General features: G+C 42.0%; 2 protein-coding genes across 12 annotated transcripts in view; one reads left to right on the top strand and one right to left on the bottom strand.

Annotated features, from left to right (window-relative positions):
• Nucleotides 1-6,610: 6,610 nt before the first annotated feature.
• HARBI1 (harbinger transposase derived 1) lies at nucleotides 6,611-16,453 on the bottom strand. The gene is made up of 3 exons (XM_012789803.2): nucleotides 16,339-16,453; nucleotides 14,841-15,655; nucleotides 6,611-8,327 (listed from the first exon to the last, which is right to left on the bottom strand). Exons 2-3 carry the CDS (start codon nucleotides 15,508-15,510, stop codon nucleotides 7,948-7,950), a joined length of 1,050 nt encoding a protein of 349 aa, XP_012645257.1. The 5' UTR covers nucleotides 15,511-15,655; nucleotides 16,339-16,453; the 3' UTR covers nucleotides 6,611-7,947.
• A 37-nt stretch (nucleotides 16,454-16,490) lies between these two features.
• ATG13 (autophagy related 13) overlaps nucleotides 16,491-17,284 on the top strand; it is a 51,285-nt gene continuing 50,491 nt past the window's right edge. For 2 of the 11 annotated variants that reach the window (XM_012789677.2, XM_076001968.1), the window contains exon 1: nucleotides 16,497-17,098. The gene's annotated coding sequence lies outside the window, so the exon portion shown is untranslated. Of the gene's footprint in view, nucleotides 17,099-17,284 lie in introns of all 11 variants that reach the window. The other 9 variants (XM_020286490.2, XM_012789718.2, XM_012789784.2 and 6 more) reach the window with 7 other exon arrangements.

Genomic DNA, 17,284 nt, shown 5'->3' with positions numbered 1-17,284 from the left:
GGCTTCCCAACACTGTTTATCCCAATTGAGAAAATCACGTCATCTTATTTGAGCCTTACTTTCCTCGCAGAGCACTCAACAGTAAGGTGAATGAAAGATTACAAAGAAACAGAGAATGAGAGAGAATCCAGACTGAGGAACAAAGTGAACAATGTCTGTAAAACCTCCACTTTTGGCCAGGCGCGGTGGCTCACGAGTGTAAACTCACTTAGAGAGGCTGAGGTGGGAGGATCACTTGAGACCAGAAGTTCCAGACCAGCCTGGGCAACGTAGCAAGACTCTGTTTCTACAAAAAAAATTAAAAAGAAATAAATAAAAAGAGATTAGCCAGGCATGTTGGTGTGTGCCTGTATTCCCAGCTACTTCAGAGGCTGAGGCAGGAGGATCACTTGAGCCCAGGTATTTGAGCTTACAGTGAGCTATGATCACACCACTGCACTCCAGCCTGGGCAACAGAACGCTGTCTCTAAATAAATAAAAACACAAAATTTTAATTTTTCATGTTCCAATGCAATTCTTGGAAATATTCATACAGAATTTTTTTTTTTTTCTAAAGACAGGGTCTGACTCTGCTCCCCAGGCTGGAGTTCAGTGGTGCAACCATACCACACTACAGCCTCAAACTCCTGGGCTGAGGCCATCTTCTTGCCTCAGACTCCCAAGTAGCTAGGATTACAGTGACCTGCCACCACACCCAGCTCCATAAAGAATTTTTAAAAGCTTAATTCAAGCAGAGATGCAATAGTGTTGCTTTGTATTATGTCATTTATCTATTAAAGTCTTTAATAGTTGGCTAGGCTTGGTGGGTCATACCTGTAATCCTAGCACTCTGGGAGGCCAAGGCTGGGAGGATTGCTTGAGATCAGGAGTTTGAGACCAGCCTGAGCAAGAGCAAGACCCGGTCTCTGCTAAAAATAGAAAAAATTAGCAGGACATGGTGTTGTGTGCCTATAATCCCAGCTACTTGGGAGGTAGAGGCAGAAAGATCCCTTGAGCCCTGGAGTTTGAGGTTGCTGTGTGCTAGACTGACGCCATGGCACTCTAGTCTGGGCAACAGAGTGATACTCTGTCAAAAAAAAAAAAAAGAAAGAAAGAAAGAAAGGAAGGAAGGAGGGAGGAAGGGAGGGAGGAAGGAAAGAAAGAAAGAAAGACAAGAGAAGAAAAAAGAAATCCAGAGATGTACAACTTAGGGTAAAGTGTGGCTGTTCAGTGTCAGGGACCAGGCTTCTATCTTGTTGCTTTGCCATCTTCACTAAGTGCTTTCATCTTAGGTCCAAGACAGCTGCTCAAGCTCCAGCCATCATGTCCATATTCCAACCACCAATGCTGGAAAGAGAAAAGCCATGTCTCCTAGCCACAAAGATACATCTTGAAAATAGCAGAGGACATTTCCATTTACATCCCACAATCCCACTCGATATTGGGGGGGGGGGGGAGAGTTTAGTTACATAACACCACCTAACTGCAAAAAAGAAAAAATCCAAAAAACCTGGGAATTAGTCTTTATCCTGGGCAAATGTCTTTAGCTGACAACAACAAAAGCAGTCTGCCACGTTCCTGGGACCAGGTAAGGATTGGGAAAATAGACTTTCCTCTGTTGTCTTGCATGGCTGAGTTTCGAATCCTAGAATACATATTTCAGAAAAGCTTCCTTAGTGGAGAGGATTGTGAGGCCTAGAGCCTAGAGCTAAAGCCCTCATTCATATATGACCCACATAACTACATTATTTTGAAATCTTGATTGCAGTGCAAAAAGCTAAAGAAACTAATTTCAAGGCTATAAGAAGCTTTCAATTTTTCAAAACCTGGAGACTTTTGAGAAAAATACCTCAAAGTTATGCAAATATTCATCTAAAATCATCTGAAAATGAAGATATTTGAGAAGCTGAGGCTAGATTGCTCGATGAGACCATGGAAAAGGTGGCTTATTCTAGAGTTGCATCTCTACAGATAAATTTCCTTTAGAGAATTGTTTCTTTTTAAATGTGGATTTAAGCTTCAATGTGACAGCAAACTACTGGGTTTTTTTTAATGGAAAACTCTACTTGGATTGAAGAGGGGCTCACAAGAGATCAGGAATTGAAACTATCAAACCTACAGGAATCTCTTCACACTGGAGGAAGAACTGCAAAAAAGGTGGCAGGCAAAAGTAAAAGTCATTCTAGATTGTACCCCTGATGTCCTACATATTGGTGTTAAACCTCAAGAACTCATTAGTGTGTTGATTGGTTTTGTTTGTGTGTTTTTAGAGACAGTGTCCTTTTTTTTTTACCTTTTGAGACAGAGTCTCACTCTGTTGCCCAGGCTGGAATACAGTGGTCCAATCATAGCTCACTGAAATTCCCAGGCTCAAGCAATCCTCCTGCCTCAGCCTCTAGAGTCACTGGGATTATACCACCCCTGGCCTAATGTTTGTCACTGTATTCTGGTAGGATTCTCCTAGTGAAGCCACTCCCATAATGGTAGGATGTTGCTTCCCTAAAGTATGGTGACCGATCGTTCCAGTTTGCCCAGAACTGAGGGGTTTTCCAGGACACCTGACTTTCCATGGTAAAACTGTGAGAGACATGGTCAAACTGGAGCAATTGGTCACTCTAAGAATGGACCTGAGTTTGAGACCAGCCTGAGCAAGATAGAGACCCTGTCACTACTAAAAACAGAAAGATTCGTTGAGTGTTGTGGTGCGCACCTGTAATACCAGCTACTGAGGAGACTGAGGCAGGAGGATTGCTTGAACCCAGGAGTGTGAAGTTGCAGTGATGATGCCACTGCACTCTAGCCTGGGTGACAGGTGAGACTCTGTCTCAAAAAAAAAAAAAAAAAAAAGAATGGAGCTTGCCACTGTCAATCACATGGAAAGAATTTGGAGAGATTGAACCAGAAAAAGAGGATTGGGGCATGTTGGCCTCGGAGAATTGCCTAGAATGAAGAGTAAAGGAGGGAGGGGATAGGAGAAGGGAGAGGAGACTGGTTTCCTTATCTGGGGTTCTTGGTAGTAGAAATCAGGCTTGAACCTACAGTGAGATAACTGTAGCAGTACGAGTCATTTTATTAAGAAATCTAGGAAGAGGGATTAGCAGCCTTGAACAGCCAAAACGATATGCCAGTTGTAGATTTGCTATTGCATTTCTGTTCTGTTCTTTTGTAGCCTGTTATTACTGTGCTGTGGGCTAATGTACTTTAGGCTGGAATTATAAAGGTAGAAACAATGTGGTGATGTAGGAGCAGCCTAGGGAAGGGGAAAGATCCCAGAATAGCAGGAAGCCATGACAGTAGTATGATAGGAGGCTCTCCCCTTTGGAATTATTTATATAAGATAAATTTGCAGTGATGGAATTTATCAATAGATTGAAATGTATGAACATTTTAAGGCTCTAAAATGACAAAGAAATCAGCCCTTTTATAAAAAAGACAGCAGTATACGTAAGGGTAAGAGAAAGTTAACATGTTAACAGAATAATGGATCCTTAATGCTTCTTCACTGGACAAACAGGGAGACCCCCTTCTTAAAACTTAAGGCCGGGCATGGTGGCTCACGCCTGTAATCCTAGCTCTCTGGGAGGCTGAGGTGGGCGGATTGCTCAAGGTCAGGAGTTCAAAACCAGCCTTAGCAAGAGCAAGACTCTGTCTCTACTATAAATAGAAATAAATTAATTGGCCAACTAATATATAGAGAAAAAATTAGGCGGGCATGATGGTGCATGCATGTAGTCCCAGCTACTCGGGAGGCTGAGGCAGGAGGATCGCTTGAGCCCAGGAGTTTGAGGTTGCTGTGAGCTAGGCTGATGCCACGGCACTCACTCTAGCCTGGGCAACAAAGTGAGACTGTCTCAAAAAAAAAAAAAAAAAAATTTGCTAACTTAAGATTTCAAAGTCTATTTTCCCCTCCTGTTTAGTATCCAGATATATCTCTCCTATCTGATAGTCACTAAGGGGAGCTGTAGGTTGTAGTCATATAAAATAATTTTTAAAAGCCTGTGAATTTTGTGTTAGGAAACTGGTGTGTCCCCAGCCCTCTGTATTTTCCCTTCCTTCCTGCATTGCCATCCTTATAATTAACAGTCTTAATTCTGAGTGTGAGATTTCCCATACCCACAACAGTTTTATAAAATCTTGGCAAGATCTAAAAAGCAAAATGGGCCCTAAAGGAATGTGTGTGCACAATGGTAAAATCCTTTGATTTCTTTTTTCTTCTTTTTTTTTTTTTTTTTTTGAGACAGAGTCTCACTGTGCTGCTTGGGTTAGAGTGCTGTGGCATCTGTGGCATCAGCCTAGTTCACAGCAACCTCAAACTCCTGGGCTCAAGCAATCCTCCTGCCTCAGCCTCCTGAGTAGCTGCGTCTATAGGCACTCGCCACCATGCCTGGCCAATTTTTTCTATATATTTAGTTGGCCAATTTTTTCCTATTTTTAGTAGAGACAAGGTCTCGCTCTTGCTTAGGCTGGTTTCAAACTCTTGATTTTGAGTGATTCACCCGCCTCAGTCTCCCAGAGTGCTAAGATTACAGCCGTGAGCCACTGTGCCTGGCCTGATTTCTTTTTTTTTTCTTTTTTTTTTTTTTTTTTGAGACAGAGTCTCGCTTTGTCCAGGCTAGAGTGAGTGCCGTGGCGTCAGCCTAGCTCACAGCAACCTCAAACTCCTGGGCTCGAGTGATCCTCCTGCCTCAGCCTCCCGAGTAGCTGGGACTACAGGCATGTGCCACCATGCCCAGCTAATTTTTTATATATATATCAGTTGGCCAATTAATTTCTTTCTATTTATAGTAGAGACGGGGTCTCGCTCAGGCTGGTTTTGAACTCCTGACCTTGAGCAATCCGCCCGCCTCGGCCTCCCAAGAGCTAGGATTACAGGCGTGAGCCACAGCGCCCGGCCCTGATTTCTTATTTTCTTGTCTCCTTCTAACTTACCCTCCATTGCCAGGGAAAGTAACCGTGAATCTCAATCTTTGAGCTGTTTTCAGTTTATCTCGGATAGAGATAAAATCTTAGTATGTCTATTTTCTTTCCAGCCTAGAGTTCACCCTTACCTACCTCTTTTTTTTTTTTTTTTTTTTTTTTTGTGACAAAGTCTCACTCTGTTTCCCTGGGTAGAGTGTAGTAGTGTCATCAAAGCTCACTGCAACCTCCCACTCCTGGGCTCAAGCAATCCTCCTGCCTCAGCCTTCCCAGTAGCTGGGACTACTGGCATATGCCACCATGCCCAGCTAATTTTTCTCTTTTTAATAGAGACAGGGGTCTCACTCTTACTCAGGCTGGTCTCGAACTCATGACCTCAAGTGATCCTCCTGCCTTGGCCTCCCAGAGTGTTAGGATTACAGGCGTGAGCCACCACACGCAGCCTACCCACCTCTTGTATGTCTTCACTACATGACCCCATTTGAATTATGTCTTGTTTTTTATCCCTAAATTAGATTAACTTGCTGTATATCCTTTACATTCCAAAGGGCAGGAAAGCAGCTTTGTCCCTATTCAGGTCATTTAAACCAAAAATGTTTATGGTCTATCTTTTGTATAATTTGGAATTAGTATACCAGTGATGACCCAATATTGTTTTCCCTTGATATATTCTGGGACCTTGCTATCTTGAAACAGCTAAGGGTAAATCTGGAAAACTCCTTTGTTGGCCAGATGGAGTTATGTATGGGAAGATGAGGCTTACATAAGACAGGCAAAATCCTTGACTCCTTCCCAAAACTATGCCAGAAAAAAGCTATAAATCCACACTAAGGACCTCATAAAAGGAAGCCTTCTTAGACACTTATAAAAAGCCCCTGTGGGCAAACCCTTGGCAGTTTGGAAATACAGACCCTGATCCTTCCCTAAATCATTTTGGGAAAAGTGTAACTATGGACTGGAAAAATCCTGGCCTATAAAAATACACACCAAAAGGAGATAAAGGTATAGATTCAAAGAGTTACCTCATGGAATTATTAGAGAATAAAATTCTCCCCGTCACAAACACTCCAAGCCAATATTCAGTTAATTCAGCACTTAGATTATTCTTGGTGTGCAAATAAACACACGTGAAATTGGTTTTGAAATCTCTCCAAGACTGTCCCTCCCACTCAGTCTTCATGTCACCATCTAGTGAGTTGTGAAAAACCCCAATTTTCCTTAAATGTAGTTATTATGTAAGGCTAAAATGCGAGGCACTAGGCACTTTCCATGATCATACTTCACCTTGCCACTTATGATACATGACTGGCAGTAACCCTTTCTTGATGCAATACACACAATACAATCAAAATTTTATTACTACTTGGATAACTGTGGTAATTAAAAGAAAAAAATCAAAACTTTACAGGAAAAAAACCCCAATCAAGAGACTTAAAAAGGAAAGACCATGAGAATTAAAACATTGCCTTATGAAGGAGACAAAGGAAGCTTGGGTCACAAGTTAAACTTTAAAAGAAAAAAAATGTAACAGGGAACCTCTACTGCACAATGAATAAAGTTCCCAGTCAACTCTTCCTTGTCCTCTCCCATATCAACAACATCCCTCTACATATTAAGTGCAACCTCCTGTCAAAGGGATCCATTCTTCATAGAGTAGGATAATTATGGAAAATAGCATTTGGAGTGGAAATAAACAACAGATAATAATCCATAATTGTTTTTAATCTTGAGGATGAGTCACCCTCAATTTATTTCCAAATTTCTTCTGTCATCAGCTGTTCATTTCTTTACTTTGAAAATCACCAGATTAACACTGCCAAAGGCAAGGTAGGAAATGATCCAAGAGGACAATTCAGAGGCATCACATGGTGAGAAACTGGAAACAAGACAGTCCTCAGGAAAATCTTTTGTCCCAGCAAAGGCACCAAAGTGTAAACCTAATTCACACTTTCATTATTCCAATCAGGTTATTTTTACATCAGTGTAATTTTAGAATAAGACTTGCTGGGGGATTATTTCCTGGGCAATTCTGTCCATCACTCTGCATATAGGATATCCAAGGTCTAACTCCAGAGGTCATTTCAAACCAAGAAATTATATTCTTTTTACTTCTCCTTAATACTTTCACATGTCTTCTTTATTCCCTAAATCTTCCTTCTGTACAAGAAATTTCAAAACAGAATGACCAAACAGAAATGCTAACATCATAAGAAATGTGATCCAGTTAGATGTGAGCTGTCTAAACTTGGGTGAATCATCTATGCTTATCAATCTATCAGGGTGCTTAGAGCCCTTGTAAAGTGTAAGCTTGCTATTTTATCCATATCTATTGTTTTCTTTAAGCTGATTGGGTTCTTAAACCCATTTAGCCTCTAACTCTGACTCAGGGTTGGAAATAGAAGACTGGAGTCCAGATGTTCACCCTACGAATGAGGTCTAAATCACAGTCCAATTATTGCAGACAGGCTAAAAATGGAGGTTTAAGGCTGTCTGTCCTTAACATCCTCTTAAAAACACAAAGCTGCAAACTTGAATTAGTAGCCATTTACCTATTTCAGAAGACCATTCCCAACTCAAATTCACTCTTCACACTTAACTGGGGGCAGATGCCTATATAGGCAACAAAGTAGAAAAACTAAAATATTACCCAAATAATTCAGAACAAACAAATATTGTTTTCATTTGAAATCTATAGACAATTGAAACCAAAAGAAGTGTTTTGGCTATTTGCTGTTTTCTTCTTTACTATGACTTAGTAGGCACAATCATAAATGTTTGCAAACAATGAGCTTTCAAGTGAATGATGCTCAACCTGGAGTTCATTGGATAGTAGGGAATCATTATCTTGGTTTTGGTTTACTTAATATATTTGTAAATTAATCAAGATGTTCTGGCATAGCCTCAATCCTTCTAAAACACACAGATTAAATGTCAATTTATGACAAGTGTTCGCACACTCACTTATGCTACATGATGGAACTGTGTGGAAGATGGTATGGGGGAAAGTTTGTCACAACTCCTTCTAGGAAGTCTTCCTCCTCCCCGTCAACATTAGCTAAAATGAGTGAGCATCAGCTCCTGACGGATACGGTCAGCCTCTAAGTCCAGGGACTCCATGTGCTCATACTCTTCCTCAGGGGGCTGTTCCATGGGTCCTGTCATTGGAGAGGACCAAACATCCATCCCATGCTCTAGGGAGATGTTGTGGAGGACACAACAAGCCAAGATGATATGGCTGGACTTTTCTGGTGAGTACTGCAGTGCCCCCTTGGATCCATCCAGGCAGCGAAATCGGGAATAGAGGGTTCGGAAAGTCTTCTCAATCACACTATGAGTTGCAGAATGGGCCATGTTATAGCGATATTCTGCTGGAGTTTCAGGAATATGAAGTGGTGTCATGAGCCAGGTGCGGAGAAAGAAGGAACTGTCACCTGTGGGGAAGTCCAAAAAAAATCATAAATGATTATAAATGGAATACAAGCAAGAAACAAAATTCAGAAAACATATCCTAAGGATGGACAAGAAAATACAACAGCCTCTGGAGCCGAAGCACACACAGACAAAAAACCAAGAGGAAAATGCTGTGGTAAAAAGAAAGTACACCAACGTCAGGAGCAGGAAGACATGAGTCTTGGCTGAGAATATCTTTGGTAAAAAAACCAACAGAGAAAAAAGCTGATAGCTATAAAAGCCAAATCTGGACAGGCACAGTGGTTTACACCTATAATCCCAGTGCTTTGAGAGGCCAAGGTGGCAGGATCGCCTGATGCTAGGAGTTCCAGACCAGCCTGGGCAACATAGTCACAACCAATCTCTAGAAAAAAATAAAAAACTTAGCTGAGCATGGTGGTGAATGCCTGTAGTCCCGGTTACTTGGGGAGGCTGAGGCAGGGGGATTACCTGAGCACAGGTGTTAGAGGTTACAGTGAGCTATGATCTCACCACTTCTCTCCAGCCAGAGAGATAAAGTGAGACTTGTCTCTGAACAGAAAAGGAGGGGGTGGGGCCTTGCGGCCCTGCAGCCTCCTCAAGCTCAGTCCCCTCCCAATATAAATAAAAAAAATAAAAATAAATAATAATAAAAAAAAGAAAGCTAAATCTGAAAGAATGTAGGAAGGAAGTGATGGTACTGGAGGAAATAAAATTCTTGGATTTGCCAAATTCAGAGATATTGTTGTTTAAGAAAAGGCTTAATAAAAACTATCGGCTGGGCGAGGTGGCTCATGCCTGTAATCCTAGCACTCTGGGAGGCCGAGGTGGGCGGATTGCGGTCAGGAGTTCGAAACCAGCCTGAGCAAGAGCGAGACCCCATCTCTACTATAAATAGAAAGAAATTAATTAGCCAACTAATATATATAGAAAAAATCAGCCGGGTATGGTGGTGCATGCCTGTAGTCCCAGCTACTCGGGAGGCTGAGGCAGCAGGATTGCTTGAGCCCAGGAGTTTGAGGTTGCTGTGAGCTAGGCTGATGCTATGGCACTCACTCTAGCCTGGGCAACAAAGTGAGACTCTGTCTCAAAAAAACTCAAAAAACTATCAAATAGCATGCTAATCTTCAAAATGTCTAAGGAGCAGGAGAGAAAAAGATAATTCTGTCAGAAGATTACAAAACACTTCTAAGGAAAATTTCTAACATTACCATTAAAATTTCAGATGTGAAACCACTTCCTAGAGATTTCAGAGTATTTCATGGACAATAATAATCCACCCAGTGCTGAGAAGAGTAAAAATCCCAGCATTTGTGTTATGGCAAAAACCAGAACTCAGGTGTTCTGCCTTCCCATGTATCACAATTAATAGAGTCATGACTTGCAACAGAAGAACCAGAAGAATTAATGTCACATTAATAAGGAAAGCATACAAATAATGATCCAAATAGTAATAGTCAATGATAAGAAAATGAAATTAGAAGTCAAATAAAATACTACATGCAAGGCATTCCCCTTAAGTGATATTCTCATCAAATGATCCTAGGAAGTGCTAACAAAAACAAGAAAAATTGGGGAGCAATGTCCTAACACAACAGCATATGTCTATGTTAAATTGTCCTGTCTCATACAGAGACACAACCTCTTAGATATGTGAGACAGAGGAATAAGCCCTGGAGTACCAACTTGCACAATCAGTATCACCTGACTCACCATCAATTTTAATAAATAGTTCTAGACTGTTCAGACAGTGGTAGGCACTGCTCCAAACATATAAGACTCATTTTTTTTTGGAGCTGATATTTCTTCCTTTCTTTTTTTTTTGAGACAGAGTATTGCTTTGTCATCCTGGCTAGGATATAGTGGCATGATCATATTAACATCTCAGTGCAACGTCAAACTCTTGGGCTCAAGCAATCTTCCTGCCTCAGCCTCCTTAGTAGCTGGGACTATAGGCATGTGCCACAATGCCTGGCTATTTTTTTATTTTTCTGTTTTTTTAGTAGACATGGGGTCTTGCTCTTGCTCAGCATGGTCTCAAACTCCTGAGCTCAACCAATCCTACTGCCTTAGCCTCCCAGAGTGCTAGGATTATAGGCATGATCCACCACCCCTGGCCAGCACTTTTTAAATATTATCTCTTATTACCCAATCCCAACTATGTTAGGTTAGATATTGAAATCATTTTACAATTAATAAGATCAAAATATATGTTAGCCATCTTTTGATATATGAGGCAAAGGAAGAAGCTAGTCACTAAATGCTAAAGTCAGACTCAGAATTCTAAAACAATGGTGTAATGTGGTAAAACAGAATAAGATAAGCATCTAAAATGAATGCTAAAACATGGAGATGCTGAATAGTATTTGTTAAAGTTTCTCTAGAAAACAATGTGAACCTTAAATTGTGCAGACACACAGGGCAAGCTAGTTACAAAAGGTAGACCTTTTGTAAAAATGCTCTATGGTCACTAACTCGTTATAATCCAAGTAGTAGTGGAAAACAGACACTCAAGAGGGGATTAGGATCAAAATTGCTAAACAGATTACAATTGCTTATGTGATCAGTCATCCAAAAGACATTCTGGCAGATCTTACCCAAAGCTGCTTAAAAGGACTAGGCCAAGAGCTGAAGAACTAAGGACTCAGGCTGAACTGTTTGCAGGAACAGGTATATTTAGAGGAGGGGAATTTAAGTAATGCACTCTGAAGGGACAAATGAGAATAAAGACAAGGAGGGATGATACCTTAGGTGAAAATGTTAAAAGACAGGGGAGATCACAGCTAGTTCTAGGTTTAACAAATCTAGAACTATTCCACAAATCTGATGGTGTTCTTAAAATAAATTCAGCCATACCTTTTCTTTTAACATCATCATTCTTATAATCCTGCCAATCTTCCCCTAATTACCCCCTGTCCACATATCCTCTAGAGATCAGTGTTTTCCAAATTTGTCTATTCATACGAATTTAGTGGCTTGATCATAGCTTACTGCAGCTTCAAACTACTGTGCTCAAACGATCCTCCTGCCTCAGCCTCCTGAATAGCTGCATGCTGCATGCACCACCATGCCTGGCAAATTTTTCTTATTTTTTTTTAGAGATAGGGTCTTATTATGTTGGCCAGGCTGGTCTTAAACTCCTGGCCTCAAGTAATCTTCCTGCCTCAGGCTCCTGAGCCACTGGGATTACAGGAGTGAGCCACCAGTGCCCGGCAATAATGTATATATTTTTTAAATTCCCCAGATGATTCTTGATTTTGAAAATTTGGGTAACACTATAATAGTAAGTGGTCTTCAAACTCGTTTTCCTGCTGGAGCTCATGGAGACTTTCTAAAGTGTATGCACTAAAACTGATAGTACTAAGAAAATCAATTCCCACATCTTCAACTTCCACTGGTATACTTTCCTAACTTCTTAGTGCCTATCATGTGGCCTGTTATTGAAATTGGCCTTCATAAACATCTATTAAATGTTGCCATATCCACCTCTCCCACTTCCACTCTTTCTGTAGGGAGGGGAATCTGAAAAGCATATAAAAGTTTGTTAGAGTTTTGGTTTTTTTACATGTGCATGACTGTGCATGTAAAAAATTTGTTAGGGTTTTTACTGATTTTCAATTACATTCTGTAAACAATGTAAAAATTACTTTAAAGCCATAATTCCAACTGAATCTGGAGTCCCATGGTGTGAAGGGGAAAAAAAATCAGTGCCTCTTATGTGACCTTTAAGTCCTTAACAAAAGAAATATTTACCATATAGGGTAACTCTTCATATGATCTTGTTTAAAAACTTAAACATAAGTGATTTGATATTCTTTGCTCCGGTGTCCTCTTTCATAAAAATGTTAATATTATTTAACTCTTAAGAGTTATTATAGGCCGGGCGTGGTGGCTCACGCCTGTAATCCTAGCTCTCTGGGAGGCTGAGGCGGGCGGATTGCTCGAGGTCAGGAGTTCGAAACCAGCCTGAGCAAGAGCGAGACCCCGTCTCTACTATAAAATAGAAAGAAATTAATTGGCCAACTAATATATATACAAAAAATTAGCCGGGCATGGTGGCGCATGCCTGTAGTCCCAGCTACTCGGGAGGCTGAGGCAGGAGGATTGCTTGAGCCAGGAGTTTGAGGTTGCTATGAGCTAGGCTGACGCCATGGCACTCACTCTAGCCTGGGCAACAAAGTGAGACTCTGTCTCAAAAAAAAAAAAAAGTAAAAAAATATAAAATAAAATAAAAAAAGTAAAAAAAAAAAGAGTTATTATAAACATTGACATAATCCATGTAAAGTGTTTACAACATTATCTGACAAATTCTAAGTGCTCAATAAGTTTTAGCTGGCTTTATAGTTAGGGTACCAAAGAGATTAGCTTGAAACCCAAGTACTTCCATAGCTGTGGAAGCAGCCATCAAATGAGACACTTATGAAACAGACTTTCCTTCACTTGTTGGTGTGAGCTGTATGAAAATTAAATTTAAAAGCTCAAAGTAAGCACAAGGTGTAATTAAGATAAAGGTCAAGCAGGATAGAGAAGGTAGTGCTCTGAAAATGGTATGCAGAAGCAACATCTCAAGAAAATCAGTAAGTTCCAGGAGTTATACATGGCATCCGGGCATCTCTAAACCCATTAGTGTGACAGCAATCTCTGCCCACTTGGAACACAGGTTTTTCTTTAAGGTACCAGTAAGGGCTGGGTGCAGTGGCTCACGCCTGTAATCCTAGCACTCTGGGAGGCTGGGGTGGGAGGATTACTTGAGCTCAGGAGTTCAAGACTAGTCTGAGCAAGGGCAAGACACTATCTCTACTAAAAAATAAATAAATAAAAATGAAAAAAAAAAAAAAAGGTCCCAGTAAGTACACCAGTAAGTACATCAAAGAGAAATACTTCTTGAGTGTAAAGCATGGTGAGCATGTGCAGTGTAGATATGATTAGTGGTCTTGCTAGAGAGGTCTTCTAATCCTAAATGTAGCTTTTCATCTCTCACATCATATGTTGTATATGAGATAACCCTTGTCCTGATGCTCACTTAAGAGTAGCACTTAAAAAAACCAAGCTGCCAGGCTCAAGGGTTTTATCACTATTAACTAATTGTATTCCTTACAGCTATACAGTCACCTTAGTTCACACTGCTTAATACTGAATGGATTCTTTTCCTACTCATATGACTAAGCCAGGCCTTCCAATGGAACTCGGGCAGATCTGTGAAGTGACTGTCTAAAATAAGAATTGTAAGTGCATTGTCTACTATCATTTTCATATAGATATCATGGTGACAATCACCAATGGCAAAAATAACACCTTACCTTTGTATATTTACACAATACTTCACAGTGAACTTTCATATATATTATCTAATCCTCACAATAAGTGTTATTGCTGTTGGTGTTATTTTCATCATTTTACAGATGATAAAAATTAAGCCTCCATCATATGGATATATGATATTTAATCAGTTCTATACAGTACTGATAGGTACTGTGGCTGTATTTAAGGGGATTGCTTTTATAGGGTTGTTTTTGTTGCTGCTATTGTTTGCAATGCAAATTCTTGTATACAATTTTATTTTGCCTAAGTATAAACATGTACCCCTGAGATAAACTCTTAGAAGTAGAAGAGTTGGGTCAAATAATATCAAACAATTTTTAAGAGATAGGGAAGGCAGGAGGATCACTTAAGCCCAGGAGTTTGAGGTTGTAGTAAGCTCTGATGACAACACCGCAATCTAGCCCAGGAGACAGAGTGAGACCCTGTCTCAAAAAAAAAAAAAAAAAGACTGTGAGGCCCTTTCCACAAGTGGTTCGGTGACACTGGCAACATGAGGACTCATAGAGGCCTGACTGATTCCAATAGCATCTCCCATCTGAGTCTGGAAGGAACCTGAGGTAGAAAAGCCCAAAAGAAGGGTCTTGCTGTGTTGCCCAGGCTAGTCTAGAACTCCCGGGCTCAAGGAATCCTCTTGCCTCACTAGCTGGGGTTATAGGCACATTTCACCATACTGACTCAAATATGTTTTTATTTATTTATTTATTTTTGAGATAGGGCTAGAGTGCCGTGGTGTCAGCCTAGCTCACAGCAACCTCAAACTCCTGGGCTCAAGCAATCCTACTGCTTCAGCCTCCTGAGTAGCTGAGACTACAGGCATGTGCCACCGTGCTCCGGTAATTTTTTCTATATATTTTTAGTTGTCCAAATAATTTCTTTCTATTTTGAGTAGAGACGGGGTCTCGCTCTTGCTCATGCTGGTCTCAAACCAGCGAGTGATCCACCCCCCTTGGCTTCCCAGAGTGCTAGGATTACAGGCATTAGCCATGGTGCCTGGCCCCAAATATATTTTTAAATTTTAATAAATGTCTTTTGAATGTTGATTTTAAAAAATTAAGGCTCAGAGAGTTCTTACCTGAGGCTTCATAAAAAGGTGCAGGACTGAGACTCAGGTTTACAGACTCCCATATTTCATTCTACTCCACAATATAATTTTTCTGTGGTTACAAAGTGAAAATTTACACCTGCAGACTCACCAAGAAACCAGCTATCTTTGTGCATCCCGGCTTCAAACCGACTACTCAGAGAAGACTGCTGCAGTACAGCATAGTCCTGTAGGCTGCCTGGCCAGTTTGTCTCCACAGTCATTAGTGCTCCTCTGATGTCACACACCATCAAGCAATTTAAAGAATGCAGACCTTTGCGGTTTACATAGGAGAGGTCTTCAGCATTTGGTGCCTTGATTGCCACATGGATACAGTCAACCACCCCTATCACCCCTGGCATCCCTGCCAAACCATAGAATTCATCCTTCAGAGCCTGCATGGAAGCTTCATCAGCTGGAAAGTGAATGAACTGTGAGGCCCTCTCCACAAGTGCTTCGGTTACATTGGCAACACAACGACTCATAGAGGCCTGACTGATTCCAATAGCATCTCCCATCCGAGTCTGGAAGGAACCTGAGGTATAAAAGCCCAATGCTGCAAGGATCTGTGTCTCTGGGCTAATAGCCCTGGATCGCTGAGTAGGTCTAGATAGGCTTGCCCCCAGGAGCTCCACCAAGTAATAAATAAAATGTCGAGGAAACCCATACATGGACATCAAGTATTCATCAGTCACATCATCCAGCTTAAAGCGGTCCAATGTCCGGTGACCTCGGCCATACAGTAAGAGATCACAGTCAAGCACTGTTATTGGTATAGCCATGGTAAATATGAATGCTGTCTCTCCTTTTCTCTACTTTTGCTGAATTCCTCCCAGTGAAGATGTTGGTGCAAGAAGGTATTAAGAAAGTATCAGAATTCAACAGCCAACCATCAGTTAAATGGCTCTGTCATTTATAATCTTCTCACTGTAAAGGTTAAAAGAAAAAACATTATAAATCTACCAAAGACTTTAAAGTGACTCAAAGGCTACAACAACTCCTTTTCTTCAACTTTCCATTTTGTTGAGGCAAAAGGTGCTGCGCTTGTAACTCCGGGTTCTTCTCCACTAACTCATGGCTACACAACAGGCTTGCTTTGGTCTGAAGGATAATGGGAATTCAATCTCGGTGGCTCATTTAATGCCTGGCATTTTAACTGAGAACAGCAAAAGATTAATGGAGTTGATGGCATAATTATTGACAAGGTAAAAGAGGTCTGCTCCTAACTATACAGGCCACGAAGCAGCTGACATAAGTCACAACTACCTTGGAAAAGGATTAGTCACGGTTTCATTATCCAAAGCCCTCGGGCTCCACCTGATAAGTAAGGGACAGATGTTGGGGTGCTCAAACCAGTCTAACAAGGAATCGGGGAGAAAATAAAAGTCCATAACCCAGTTTGGTGGGCGTACACTGTGTGCTATGACAACAGGCTTTCCCCTCGTCCCAAAAAATCAAAATCGTGTGGCTGAGGGCTAAGAAGTAGGAAAGACCAGACAGGTTGTAAGGAAGGAGCGAATAAAGCTGAGAGGCAGGTTTGGAAGATGCCTTAAAAATGGATACCGAAATCTCCGCTGGCCACTCAAAGTCAGCCAGGACCAGTCACCCACCTCTCCGCAGCGGCCACGTTTCCAGCCGCACCCCCAACCACCCAGCCCAGTCCGGACCTCCTCCGGACCAGACGACGGCATACAGACCGTCACGGCACGCAACAGAGGCACCGCCTTCCCTCGCTTCAGCGCCCGCCCCTCGCCGCGTCCTCACTGCCGCCGCCGCCGGGATCTGCGCTTCGCTGTCGCACATTCTACACGCGGCCCAAACAGTCTCGCTCTTTCAAATATCCCTCTTTCTGCCTTTCTTTTCTCCTGAGGCGCTTGAAAAAATTGGAGAAGGCTTAAATAGAAAAGAAATCAACTTTCATGGAGATTTCGAGGATTTAAAAGACTAAATATGACGTCCACGTTGCAGCGAAAGTGCATGTGCCATTAGGCAATTGGATTTACCCTGTAGCCTTCTTTCTCCCCTCCCACCCCCCCGCCTTCACTGAAGCGGATGAAAACAAACAGTGACGATGGCGGCTCCAGGAAGCTACCGGCTGTTGGGCTTAAGGCAGGAGTGATCTCTTGACCAGAGAGGGAAGCCCTGAAGAGCGCCGGTCGACGGCAGTGCGACAAATCGCGCAATCTTGGGAGCAAAACGCCCGAGGCCTGGAGCCAGGAGCCTTCTGAAACGTGAGGTATCTGTCTGCGACCTGTGCTGTCACTGCAGCCCGGAGCGCGGAACCCTCAGCCGGCGGCGCGGCTGGCCGGCCCCAGGCTCGGGCCTTCGTAATGAGAGCCCAGAGCCTCTCTCTGTGCCGCCGCTTCACAGGTACTAATTTTGGGGGGATACCCCAATTCTCTCAGCGCCCCCGGCTGGGAGGCTATGGATCTGCGGCCCGTCGGATGCCTCCTTGTGGAAGCCAAAGCCGACTGGCCGCGATTGGGTCCCCTGAGCCCTTGTGTTATCTTGGGGAAGTCGGGTTGGTGTAGGCCCGATTGGTCCTTGATTGTTCCC

This window comes from Microcebus murinus, chromosome 4, assembly GCF_040939455.1.
Source record: "Microcebus murinus isolate Inina chromosome 4, M.murinus_Inina_mat1.0, whole genome shotgun sequence".
NCBI lineage: Eukaryota > Metazoa > Chordata > Mammalia > Primates > Cheirogaleidae > Microcebus > Microcebus murinus.
This window is presented reverse-complemented; position numbering and strand designations above follow the sequence as displayed.

Bases quoted from the DNA above. Each gene is read 5' to 3' on its own strand.
- HARBI1 (XM_012789803.2), bottom strand. From the start codon at position 15,510: ATGGCTATACCAATAACAGTGCTTGACTGTGATCTCTTACTGTATGGC. The intron at 8,328-14,840 runs GTGAGTCTGCAG...ACTTCCCCACAG, and splicing joins CAAAGATAGCTGGTTTCTTG to GTGACAGTTCCTTCTTTCTC.